This window comes from Diadema setosum, chromosome 10 (assembly GCF_964275005.1).
Source record: "Diadema setosum chromosome 10, eeDiaSeto1, whole genome shotgun sequence".
Classification (NCBI taxonomy): Eukaryota; Metazoa; Echinodermata; class Echinoidea; order Diadematoida; family Diadematidae; genus Diadema; species Diadema setosum.
The window spans coordinates 8,558,825-8,571,492 of NC_092694.1; the positions used below are offsets into that span (position 1 = coordinate 8,558,825).

General features: G+C 40.0%; 1 protein-coding gene across 1 annotated transcript; it reads left to right on the forward strand.

Moving 5' to 3' along the window:
- Positions 1-6,191: 6,191 nt before the first annotated feature.
- Positions 6,192-10,798, forward strand: LOC140234285 (XK-related protein 6-like). Its single transcript, XM_072314346.1, has 3 exons — positions 6,192-6,709; positions 8,280-8,464; positions 9,683-10,798. The coding sequence occupies exons 1-3, from the start codon at positions 6,192-6,194 to the stop codon at positions 10,576-10,578; spliced, it is 1,599 nt and encodes a 532-aa protein (XP_072170447.1). The 3' UTR covers positions 10,579-10,798.
- The last annotated feature ends 1,870 nt before the right edge of the window (positions 10,799-12,668 follow it).

The following is a 12,668-nucleotide window of genomic DNA, read 5'->3' on the forward strand; positions in this document are numbered from 1 at the left end:
GTGTAGAATTTATGCATGCTTTCTTCTTTTGTTCTGCTTCCTTTTATCGCCCACCCATGCATTCTAATAATAAAGCTGCCGTGTCATTATCTTTGTTCATTGTGATTATTGCTTGTCTTATAATTTCCTCATCTCAGTCATGATAAATTCTGAAACTCTGTATACCCAGTATAATCCAATTTTATAGTTGTTCAAATGTAAAAGACTGAAAATCATTCAGAGGTCTCCTTTAATAAATATGGCCCCTCCCCTGCCTGTCATCTATTGTTTGTATATGATGACGATATCTTTTCATCTTTTTGCACACCCTGTGACAGTTTTCCCCTGTGAAGGATAGCTAGTTGTTAAAGGGAAGGTAAACCCAAAGAGCAATGTGGATTGAGTGAAAGCAGCAACATTGGTAGAACACATCAGTGAAAGTTTGAGAAAAATCGGACAATCGATGCAAAAGTTATGAATTTTTAAAGTTTTGGTGTTGGAACCGCTGGATGAGGAGACTACTAGAGGATATGACGTATGAGAGGACAACAATACAAAGAAAATATAAAGGATATTCAACAAAAATTCACTTTTCTAGAATTATGAAAGAGCATTGGACCAACCGCTTTCAGAAAGCAGGGGGAATAATTGCTACCCTTAACATATGTCAATATCAAGTTGATGGAATTTGTCATTTTCATGAAAAATGGATTTTTGTAATATTTTCTTTATATTTTCTTGATATTGTAGTCCACTCATACGTCATAACCTCTAGTAGTCTCCTCATCCAGCGGTTCCAACATCAAAACTTTAAAAATTCATAACTTTTGCATCGATTGTCCGATTTTCTTCAAACTTTCACTGATGTGTTCTACTAATGTTGCTGCTTTCACTCAATCCACATTGTTTTTGGGGTTTATCTTCCCTTTAAAGGGTGTGTACAGTTCTGGTTGAGGTGAGGATTTAGCATTGAACGTTTTGCGAGATACTCAGAAACCACTCTGTGAGATGTCAAAGAGCATGCAATTCTAAGGGGTATCAAAAGTTTTTTTTTGATGAAAATCAGTTTTGAAATGGCTGAGATATCCAAAAACAATGTGAACCAAAGAGATCCTAATAAAAGGCGTGGCCTGTCTGTCGCCTTTTATTATTATCACTTTTTGGGATATCTCAGCCATGTGAAAACAAATTTTCATCAAATAAACATTGAATCCTTCTTAGAATTACATGTTCTTTCATATTTTATAAGATGTTTCTTATTATCTCCCTTTGTTAATAGGAATGTTCAAAACATGAATCCCCACCTCAACCAGTACTGTACAGTCCCTTTAAGAGTTAGAGCTGTAGTGCATTGAACATTCCAAACTAATGCATAATGTTTTGACAGATAACTGTGCAATTAAGAGGAGACTATTGCATGCACTTGTTATGCAATGTGACATCACCGAACCCCTCTACTAATTAAATACAGGGCAGGAAATGACTTGTTTAGCACTCTCGTACACTCCTGAGCGGATCAAGTATGCTAGCGTGGTGTACCTGTAGTAAGGCACTTGAATCAGGGAGGTGGGCAAGAGATCCTGCTTGCTTGAATCCAGTAAAATCCATTGACTGCATGTACTACTTGCAAGCTGTAATTGGATACAGGACAGGTAAACATACCAACATTTGTATTGTAGGAAGGATTAAAGATGTCAATTTCTTGTAGAATGTTCATGTTGATTTCTTTTATTAATTATCACCAATTTTAGTCTATGGCATAGTATTTTAAACTAGACTTATGTTTTTACAATTTTGTCCGGCACTTTGTTTACATCGTCAGGTTACCATATCAACAGTAGATGCTGCAGTCTTCCATGGTCTTTTACTGTTTTACAAGTGTTCGTCCATGATGATATTGAAGTGCCTTGGGACACAGATTTGAACTTTCAGTTTTGTTTCTGATGTGTCCCGTGTGTCATTTCTTGATATTCACAGCATGAAAAGAAAAACACACAATAAACCCATTAGATGTACAATGTACAATTGCTGATCAAGATTGTTTCACTATTGATCATGTACTGTATAGTGTAGTCAGCATCAAAGTGGATGTTAGCATACAAGTACAGTTGTACATCTCTTTAAAGGGGATGGCTATAACTGATCAGTGGGAATCAGTGGGGATGCTGGGGGATGATTGTTCCAATCCTTGTGGGATTCATTTAAGAGTACATTATACATGTATATCTATTGTTGTGTGACATTTGCTTTTTTAGAATGGTCTCATATTCAAGTAATGTGCAGTTTAATGCCCCGTCACTGTACAGGCATGCTAGCCTGGAACCATTAAACTGCACATTACTTGAATATGAGACCATTCTGAAGCAAATCATTTTCACCCAACAATAGATATATAATGTACTCTTAAATGAATCCCACAAGAATTGGAACAATCATCCCCCAGCATTTCCACTGATTCCCACTGATCAGTTACTAGCCATCCCCTTTAATCTCATGACTTGTGTATCATCATACAATGTACTTGACACTAACATGACTATCAAGAAGTGAAAATACTGGCAAAAAATTAATGTGGTGTTTGTATATCTTGTGCATATTGATAATAAGATATGTGCCTTTTAAATAGTGTACTCCTATACTCATTTTTTACTTCAAAGGTACAGAATTAGAGGTTCAACAAAGGTTTTACAAGTGATGTATTGTTTGCAAATGAACATTTGTTCATTCATTATTCAGTATTATAGTAGTAGATTCTAAAACTGTAATGCAGGATTCAACATTAGCAGTCATACAGTGGCCTGGGGGTATTAAAAATTCATTTTGGACCACCATATCCCCAAAAGGCTATCTAGCTGTTGCTTGCCCAATTGGGCAGCTAAAGTTTAAAATGGATCTTCTACATTTCTTTCTATTTCAGGCAACTACATTTCTTTTTGGGGCTGCCAAAATGTCAAATTCAAAGATTTTAGTAGCCATAGAAAAAAAAAGTTAGTGTTGAGCGCTGCATACTGTCTTTATTGTGATTGATCTGAAAAGGATTTTGTCATCTTTGTCCTGCACATTAAGTGTATGGATGTTGTACTTTAAAAAAAGATTCATTTCATACATGTAGTATAAAGGTTAATGTACAGTGTACCAATAAGTGGATGATATGATACCTAGCGAGCAAAATATTGCCTTGAAAGCAGCAGCTGACCAAAGAATTGCTGGTCATGCCGACATATAAATGTTAAAAATAGTGACCTTTAGCGTAAAGCGATGAAGTGACTGTATCCAGCCATCCAGCATTTGAAAGTTAATACTGTGCGGTTGTGATGCAGCTACACGTTTAAAAAGAATGGAGAGAGAGAGAGAGAGAGAGCAGACAGGCTTTTTATGCCTCCGCCAACGAAGTGGCCGGAGGTATTATGTTTTCGGGTCGTCCGTCCGTCCGTACAATGTACGTCCGTCCGTACGTCCGTCCCGTTTTGTTTTTGTCGATATCTCAAGAACCGTGTGGTGGTTTTACATCAAACTTGGTATGAGGGTATATCCTGGGGGGATAATACTTTGTTTGTATTTTAGGGTCACGAGGTCAAAGGTCAAAGGTCACAGGTTATTTTGTGAAAAAAAAAGGTTGAAAATACATGTTTTTCTCCATATCTCGCAAATGGTTCAAGGTATTTTCATGGAACTTAGTATATATGCTTGTTCCAATGGGCAGTGATTATCTAGGGAAGTTGGGGTCATGGTTCAAAGGTCAGGGGGTCAAAGGTCAAGGTCAACTCCTCAAAATATCACTACTTTTCTTATATTTGTGCAGTGCCTGAAGGTTTTTTTTTTTTTTTAACTTGATGTATGCATGTATTACCCAATATATATTCTGTGGGAAGTTTCTTGCCAAAAGGTCAAAGGTCAAAAGGTCAAAGGTCAAGTGAAAGTGCTGAATTGCACTTTTTCCTCCATATCTCAAAAGTAACTCAAGGTATCATCATGAAACTTACATATTTATGCATGTTCAACCTAACAGTGATTCTCTTTGGAACTGTGAGGTCAAAGGTCAAAGGCCAGGTTTAGATAATGCTATTTTCCCATTTGATACTGAAATTATACTTTTTCTCAATACCTTGAAAATTACTCAATGCATAAACTTATAAAAGGGTCAAAAGTCAAGTAAAAATCATCAGTTCCCCAAATACCTACACTCTGACATTTCAATCATTCATCCAATTGAACCTAGTTCTACATGGGAAAGTGAACATTCAGCACATTTGTGGCAAACCTGTCATTTTAATATTTTGCCAGTTGTGTGAAACTGTCATCACAAATTGTCAAGACATTGTACTATAGACCTATTAGGAGAACCACGCATTATGGCGGAGGCATATCAGTCGCCGTAGCGATATATCTGGTTTAATTTCTTTCTTTTTTTTTCTGAAGAGATTCTTTACGTTCTCTGGCCTTGTTCCAGCCTGTAATAGTGAAAATAGGGAAGTGGACATGTACATAGTATTGCACGAGTGCATCTTGATAGACCAACCTTTGCCTTGTTTTGGACGGAAAGACAAAATTCAATAGATCGTTTCTGTAATTTATTACAATTTTGATTTGGCTGTTTCTTTTCCTACTGCCCATACAGTAGCAACTATCTATTACACGCACACATTAACTGTGTGTTCATTAGTCACCAAGGTGGCTCGTCTAGGATGAGAAGGCAAGAAAGTACAGTTTAAAGGGACTGTACAGTACTGGTTGAGGTGGGGATTCATGTTTTGAACATTCCTAAGTGAGATAATGAGAAACCTCTCATAAAATATGAAAGAGCATGTAATTTAAGAAGGATTCAACGTTTATTTGATGAAAATTGGTTTTCAAATGGTTGAGATATCCAAAAAAGTGATAATAATAAAAGGCTACAGGCCACGCCTTTTATTAGGATCTCTTTGTTTCACATTGTTTTTGGATATCTCGGCCATTTCAAAACCGATTTTCATCAAATAAACTTTTAATACCCCTCAGAATTGCATGCTCTTTGACATCTCATAGAATGGTTTCTGAATATCTCACAAAACGTTAAATGCTAAATCCTCACCACAAGCAGAACTGTACAACACACCCTTTAAAGCAACTTGCTTGGGTACCTACGTGTACATGCGTACAAAATAGGTGCTTTCTTGTCCCAAATACTGACATTACAATGTGAGATCTTTTCAAACTGGTAAAGGCTCTCTGACCTTGATGTCCTAAACCAAGGTACACTGTAAATGTACCTTCTGTAGTAGCATCACCTTCTCACCACATTTTCATACTTCCGTAGTCTGGGCATGTGTTTGTTGAATGAGAGACAAACATAATGACTTCCATAGAAAGCAATTCTCAGAATGTCTTCTCAGACATCTTCAGGGATGATCTGTACAAAAAAAAAGAAAGAAAAAAGACCAAAAAAAAAAAAAAATGTTGGGTGTGTTTTTAATAGTGCCATGAGAGGTACATGTAATTTTATAAATGACCGTGTCAGATTTGCCGGTACAAGCATGTGCAGGACCAAGGATACATGTATAAGACTTCATTTTCCAGCATGTACAGGTCTGTATGCAAAATATCCACCAGTTGGAGCAATGCCGATATGCTTGTTGCAAGATGGTATAATTTACAGCTCTAACAGAGATTGTTGTCGTTTTGATTGCCTATTGTGGTGTACTCTTTGAATAGTTCCATGCTACGACTACTGAAGAGAAAAATGAACTCTTGATCTTGCTCCATGCTCCTGTCATAATATTGATCTACCAAATTCTGACATGTCAGTTCAATGTCACATTTTTGTTCTGTTTTTGTTTTTCCTTTTGTTACCTGTCAGGAGGAAGGAAGTGGCATTCAGATGTGGTAGAAGAACATTGCAGTGGGGACTTCCTGTTTCTGAAGCTTGGAATGTTCCAGCCAGCTTCCAGACCTACTTACATTAATCACTAAGGCCCGTGTACAGTACAACATACCTTCCCAGGCATACTGTATTAACACAGAATTGGACCATTGTTATAGTCTAGGTCTAGTCACAGGCAAGAGTACCTGTGGAGAGAACATGGAAGACAAAGTTAACAACCTTGGATGTCAACACTGAATCAGCTGACAACAAGGAGAAACATTATGCCAAAGACGGTCCCAAATGCAATGAGGATTAATCCTTTGGGGTAACTTGATGCCTGTTTGGATTCATCGTGAAACCGTGCGTCGCCATGACGACCGATACCGCTGATATCGGGGATTCCACCAATGCCCTGCGCAAGACCCCATCGCGGGAGCTGGATTTTGAATTTCCAACACCGCAGGAGAATGGCAACAGTGCTCCTCCCTCCGAGCCCAGGGACCGCATCCAGAGTGACAGCTCTGAGAAAACGGAGGCGGAGGAGAGCAGTGGGACCGGTTGCTTCACCTGCATCAAGGAAGGCCGCTTCACCACGTTCGATGTCGTCTTCATCCTCGGCGGGATGATCATGTACGTTGCCGACCTGGTGACCGATCTCCTCGTCGGAGTGCAGTATTTCCGCGGTGAATCCCGGTATTACTTGTGGGGCATCATGACCTTCATCTTTGTGTTCGTCCCATCCCTCGTCCTCCAGTATTTTAGCTTCAGGTGGTTTGTGTCCGACTTGGAGGAAGACTCCAACCACAAGAACAAAGGCTTTGGAAGAAGGTTGCTGTGCTGGTGTGATTGGCTAGCCACACATGTTTTCCAGCTTGGTGCACTGAAAAGGTAAGAGTGAAAGGAGAGTAGAGCTTTTCTTCACTTCAGCGCCATATTGTTTTTTTTTTTTTCAATTTTACCTTTTTTTCCCTCTGCCCTGAAGGATAAGGAGGCATTAAATACCTAGTATTTGAGTTTTTTATCCTTCAAGGGTCACGAAAAGTTACTTTGGATGTCATTTTGTGACCAAGAATGTCGCTTGAAATACATGTACCCAGTGACAATACTTGATTTGAATAATCGATGGAAGTAGATTAGAAACTAATATCCTTTGTGCAGAGGGTGTACAGGGTAATCTTTAGTAGTCATGATCAGTGAGCTTTATCGAAATGTTAATGACTTTCATCAGAGGGCCATTAACTTGTAGCAGATATAGTGATTACATGTACATGTACATGTACATGTACGTGAGAAGCGGAGGTATCCAATTCAACTTTCTGCAGCATTTGAATTTTTCCAGTCTTGTCTACTGTGTCAGGTCAGGGCCCTGTTTTATGAAGAGTTGTAATTGATTTCTATCATAAGTCTGTGGCAGCCTGTGTGGATGTCAGGCTGATAACTGGGGGGGGGGGGGGGGTGTTCAGGGGGGTCCTGTGGACAGGGCTTGTAGTGGCACTGGAAAATTGTACTGAAGCCTCTTTTTTTTTTCTTTTCTTTTTGCAATGAAACCCGGAAGTGGCACAAGAAATAAAAGAAAATTTGATGGGGGAGCCTTTTTACATTTTTTTTTTTTTTTTGCTTGTCAACTTATTAAACCCAGAAGTTGTCCACTTTTTTCTAATTCTGACCCCCCCCCCCCCATTAAAATCCTAGTTATGGGCCTGAATTTTGGCACACAGCTATTCAGTTAGAGAGAAATGCACCATCCCAGCATTTCGATTATGGCAAGTGATTTGTAGCATCATGGCTTTGTTGATACTACTAAAAGTGAAAGTGAAAAGTCTTTTAGCTAGAGTAGGCACAAGCCAGAGGTTCAGAAAAAGTATAGGAACTTGCATTGCAGCGGATTACATCTGACTACAACTGTGTCTAGTGCGTGGCTAGTCAGAGGATTATGATTGCACTGAATGCCATCAATCACAACTCTCTATCGTTTTGTGCTCAAGCTTCAAATTACAATGTACATGCTCAAGAAAAGCTGTGATTCCATCTTTTAAAGAGCCCACATATAATGTACGTATATTGATTGATGACCCTGTAATTACAAATTTACTTGTCATTGCTGAGCACATTTGCAATATTTCTTTGATGGTGTGTGCTAGCTTTGACATATTATATAAAAAGATGTAGCTTAGTCGGTAGAGCACCGGGCTAGCATCCGGAGGTCTCGGGTTCAAATTCCAATGGAATCCCATTTTCTGTGCTCATTTTTCCACTAATAAAAGATATCAACAGAATGTGTGCATTTTTCATATGATACTTTGTTTATCAAACAGGTTACTAGTAAGTGTGTTATGGCTGTGGTCATTTAAAAAATGATGCAGATTCTTTCTATATCCCCACATTAGTCTCTTTTGCATCTTCACATTTTCTTATAAATCTTTTGTGTACCCCCTGTCCTCTTCCTGTACCCCTCAAGGTACTGGCGCACCCTCAAGTTTGGCCTGCGGAGCCGCAAGGAGAAGGTGTACTACCGGCTGATGATCTACGAGTACCGTGACATCACCATGCTGCGCCTCCTGGAAGCCTTCATGGAGTCGGCTCCTCAGCTGGTTCTCCAGGTGTACATCATGGTGGAGACAGAGGAGCTCTACTGGCTTACAGGTCAGCAGTAATCAAGATCCATGCCTTCTTTAGATTTTCTCTTTCCTACACAATATACTGTTTGCGCCATATATTTAGCGATTTTTGTTTGCTTATTTTTTTTTAAAATTTACCTTCCTGACCATTTCGCGAGTGGTTAAATTTGCAATCATGGAGTACTGTACTGAATTGAGAAATGTATTGTGTGCATCACATTGATATTGGAATCACAGTCATTATTTTCACGTGCCTTTAATATCACGGAGAGCACCTGACTCACAAAATTTATGGGAAAAAAAACCTCGCAAAATATTTGGCGTATACAGTAGAATTGCCTGAGAAGTTTCCTTTTGAAGAATGCTGTATTTGAAATATGATTCTCAATGGCTTAATCACCACAAATCTCGCGAGGTAAGCCGCATTGACAAAAATATTGCATCCTGTTAGACAAACATGTTGTATCCGAGGATATCACTTTCTTTTCTCTATAAAAACAAAAGAAGAATGCAGTTCCAGAGGATATTGTTACAATGAGAGTTGCCTGTATTCATGTACAATGCCTGAAGAAGCATTTTTGAATACTCTAGTAATTGTTTTAAATCTTTGCATTATTTGCATCATTCAGCTCATTTATCTGTACTGAAAATGTGGGAACACGATACCCAGTTTTATAAAATGGGTTCAAGAATGTAGCCAATAGGAAGCGCTGAAATGAGTCACATGGGCGTTGTTTACTTTAGTACCATTGCACTGCAGTACCAGTGCGCACTCAATCAGTTGTTACAAGTGCGTCGCGCTCTACTATACGCGCTGTCAATCCTGTAAACAACTTCTAGTTCGGGCTGCCGCCGGCCGGCCTTTCTTGCGTGCATAACATTATGTGGCGTAGGCCTACTTATATGTGCGGGATTTCCGAGTGCGACGTGCTTGACTCTCTCGAGTGAGTGCTACATGTAGCTGACTGGTATCGACCCACAAAGGTAGGAACTACGTGAAAAATGCTGTTAGTTTTATAAAACAAATGATGCACAGGATTATTTCGTGGCGTTAGTGGAGATGCAGCTCACTCTCGGGTATTTACAATGTAGTGCAACATGCACTCGGCTTCGCCTCGTGCATGTTTCACAATTGTAAATACCCTCAAGTGCGCTTCCACTAACGCACTCTATCCTGTGCATCATTTGTATAATATTGATGATTTATAGTTTCATTCAGTTTGCTATGCTTTGTGTTCTACAGCTGCCTCTGCTCTGGTTTCGCTGTCATCGCTGGCATGGGCCTTGGAAGCGTACCACAAGGCTCTGCGAGATTCACGCACCGACCGGAAGAACATCACGTACGTTGCTGTGGCACTGCGTATGGCTTGGAGGCTGTTCACGATTACATCCCGGGTCATTGCCATGGCCCTCTTTGCTGCCATCTACGAGTGGTGGGTGTTCGTGGTGGCAGGCGTCCATTGGTTGGTCATCACGGTGTGGCTGGTCTGGCAGGAAACGACCTTCTGTGACACCAAATTTGAGGAGGTCCTCTTTGATTGTGTCATGGGCTTTATCCACATCTTCTGCTTCTTCAACGTCAAGGAGGGCGCCACGCGGTACCGTGCCCTGCTCTTCTACACCGTCATCTTCGTGGAGAACACCATCATGTTTGGGCTGTGGTACAGCTACCAGGACTCGCGGGAGCAGATGTACGGCCTGCCGGCACTCGTGTTCGTCTGGGGCGGCTTTTTCCTGGGTATCTTCCTCATGGCATTCTACTACCGGTTCTGTCACCCCAACGGGCAGTTGCCCTACTGCATCTCACCTACCTGTGGCGGGGAGAGTCAAGACGCTGAACCTTCAGATGAAATAGATGGCACCGTCAACCTGAGAACTGCCGTAGATACTCAAACACCTCAAATGAACTTATCGGAGTCACCTCCATACCGAGTCAACCTTTTCTCTTACAGGGGTCGCAGAAAAGTTCATCCTCGTCTCCTTCTTGGGCCTCAACACAAGCTAGTAAGCAGCATAGTCCTCAAATCTCCCCGCCCAACTCAAGTACCTGCCGCCAAGCCTGAAATCAAAGACACGTATGCAGTACGCAAGGTAAATGGCGAAGTCACAACGCAAACTGTCTCCGAGAACACATTGTAAAGCCATTTTCGATATGACGCTCGTCAGCCATTTCCATTGTGATGCTCGTCAGCCATTTACTGTCTTGCTTTTGTCGAACTTACTGCCACGCATAACAAGTGTGATGCTGTAATCACATGTCTGAAATGAGTTCACAGATGTGCCCATGTTGACGGATGATTGAATTTGTGATTCAGATGCCTTCAAGCGCCAGAAATAACAGCCAAGAGAATTGAGATATATGCTGCGAAAAGATATGCACATGGATGTGTCTACATGCACTTCTTGTACTGTGAGTAAATGACTGTTCCAGACTGCTCTCATAATGTCTAGATGTTATCATGTGTCAAGTTCTGATGTTAATTGTACTACTACCCACCTGGTTTTTCAGACCACATAACCATAAAATTATAGTATTGTGTATGGTATAAAGGGCCGGCGGAACCAGGGGGTTGGGGGGCTCGCCCCTCCCCCCACTTTTTTGGCACCATACAAAGGAATACATAAGGTGTCCCCACTCCCCCCCCCCCCCCCCCCCCAATCTCTTTTTTTTTTACTCCGGAAGTGCTGAAGTGGCACTAAAAGGAAGTAGATAGCTGAAGAAACTTGGAAAAAGTGGCACCAGAAGTTGCGCTGATGGCCTTTTTTTTTCTTGTTAGCTTATGAAACCCGTAAGTCCCCTTCCCAAAGAAACAATGAATTTGTTTATGCGTGAATGAGATTTTTTTTGTCGGCCATATATTGCTATCCTTCTACCACAGAAACAAATGTCGTGCTTTTATTGATTCATGAGCAAAGAATTTAATGAGAGTCAGCACAGAGCTGAAGAATAATACACTGTAGGGGTTTTTGGTTATAAGATATCCTTTTTTTATGAGCAATGAAGACAATATGATTTTCTTGAAGTGTCAGTGACGGACAAGTAATTCTTGTGGAACACACAATATGGTCAATATCGCTTACTTAACAGTGAAATTAATGTGGTTGTAAAAATATGTTTGTGCATTTATGTAAGTGTACATGCTGCATATCATCTCCTAGCCATTGACAATGGCTGCAGGAGACTGCTGATTTAATCTTAATTCCTCATGATGCATCATACATACATCTTCCATGGTGCCATATTAACCTGTTTAATATTAAGATTGATTATCTAACTCTCAAACACCTACAACTCATTGTTTAAAAAAAGAAATTTTTGAGGGTGTACTTTTTTGTTGGGGGGGGGGGGGGGCACACAATTTGATATAAAATATTTCATATACAGCCTGTACTCTACGTTGTACAATATGTATGAAATGATTAGTCAACTGGCAGTCATTGCTATTTGAAACATACTTGTTGTATGGTAGTGACATATTTTGTCATGGTTATATTTGTTTGATGGAATGTTCCGTTATACTGAGAATGAATACTCAAAGATAGAACAGCTAACATGGGGCCTGTTTCATAAAGATTGAGCATACAATGTAAGTTGCAATCAATCGCATATGGCGTTTCATAAACAACTTTACGATTTATCGCAAGTAACGCTCAATCTACTGAAAGTTACACTTTTCTTGAAATCAAACGCATTTAAATGTCTGTATTTAAAAGAGGACTAATGTTCAATATTGTACTGAAGCTCGATTCAACAAGTTACACTTAATAAATCAAATGTAAGATCATTTGCAACTCTTTATGAAACAGGCCCATGATCACATAGTGGTTGGCCATACTTTTACGGTTCCCCTTGAGGGGGAGAGCATTAATGTAGGGGAGCAGTATGGACTCCAGGTTAACACTACAAATAAACTGTGGCCTTGCTGGTGATCTGTGAACACTGGCAGTGTGGAAAATTCCATATTGAAATGAATGTATTACTCCCAGAATTCTTTGACTTTAATACTGTAAAAGTGGATATTTTGTGCGGCATATTTTTCACACTTGGCAGGGTAAGAAGAGTTTGGCATGTTTTTAATTCCATGGAATCAAGATGTCAAATACTGGAACATATGGCAAACAAAAATATTCACAAGGGGGACTGTGCTTTTATTTTCGTGCTAGATTCTGGTTGTGTGAAATGCGCGAAAATTTGAACACCGCATTCCTTGATGCATTGATCTCATTTG

What these genes read in the sequence shown, in the direction of transcription:
- LOC140234285 (XM_072314346.1), top strand. Translation starts at nt 6,192, where the DNA reads ATGACGACCGATACCGCTGATATCGGGGATTCCACCAATGCCCTGCGC. An exon ending in CAGCTTGGTGCACTGAAAAG is followed by an intron (nt 6,710 to 8,279) that starts GTAAGAGTGAAA and finishes GTACCCCTCAAG; the next exon opens with GTACTGGCGCACCCTCAAGT. An exon ending in GGAGCTCTACTGGCTTACAG is followed by an intron (nt 8,465 to 9,682) that starts GTCAGCAGTAAT and finishes TGTGTTCTACAG; the next exon opens with CTGCCTCTGCTCTGGTTTCG.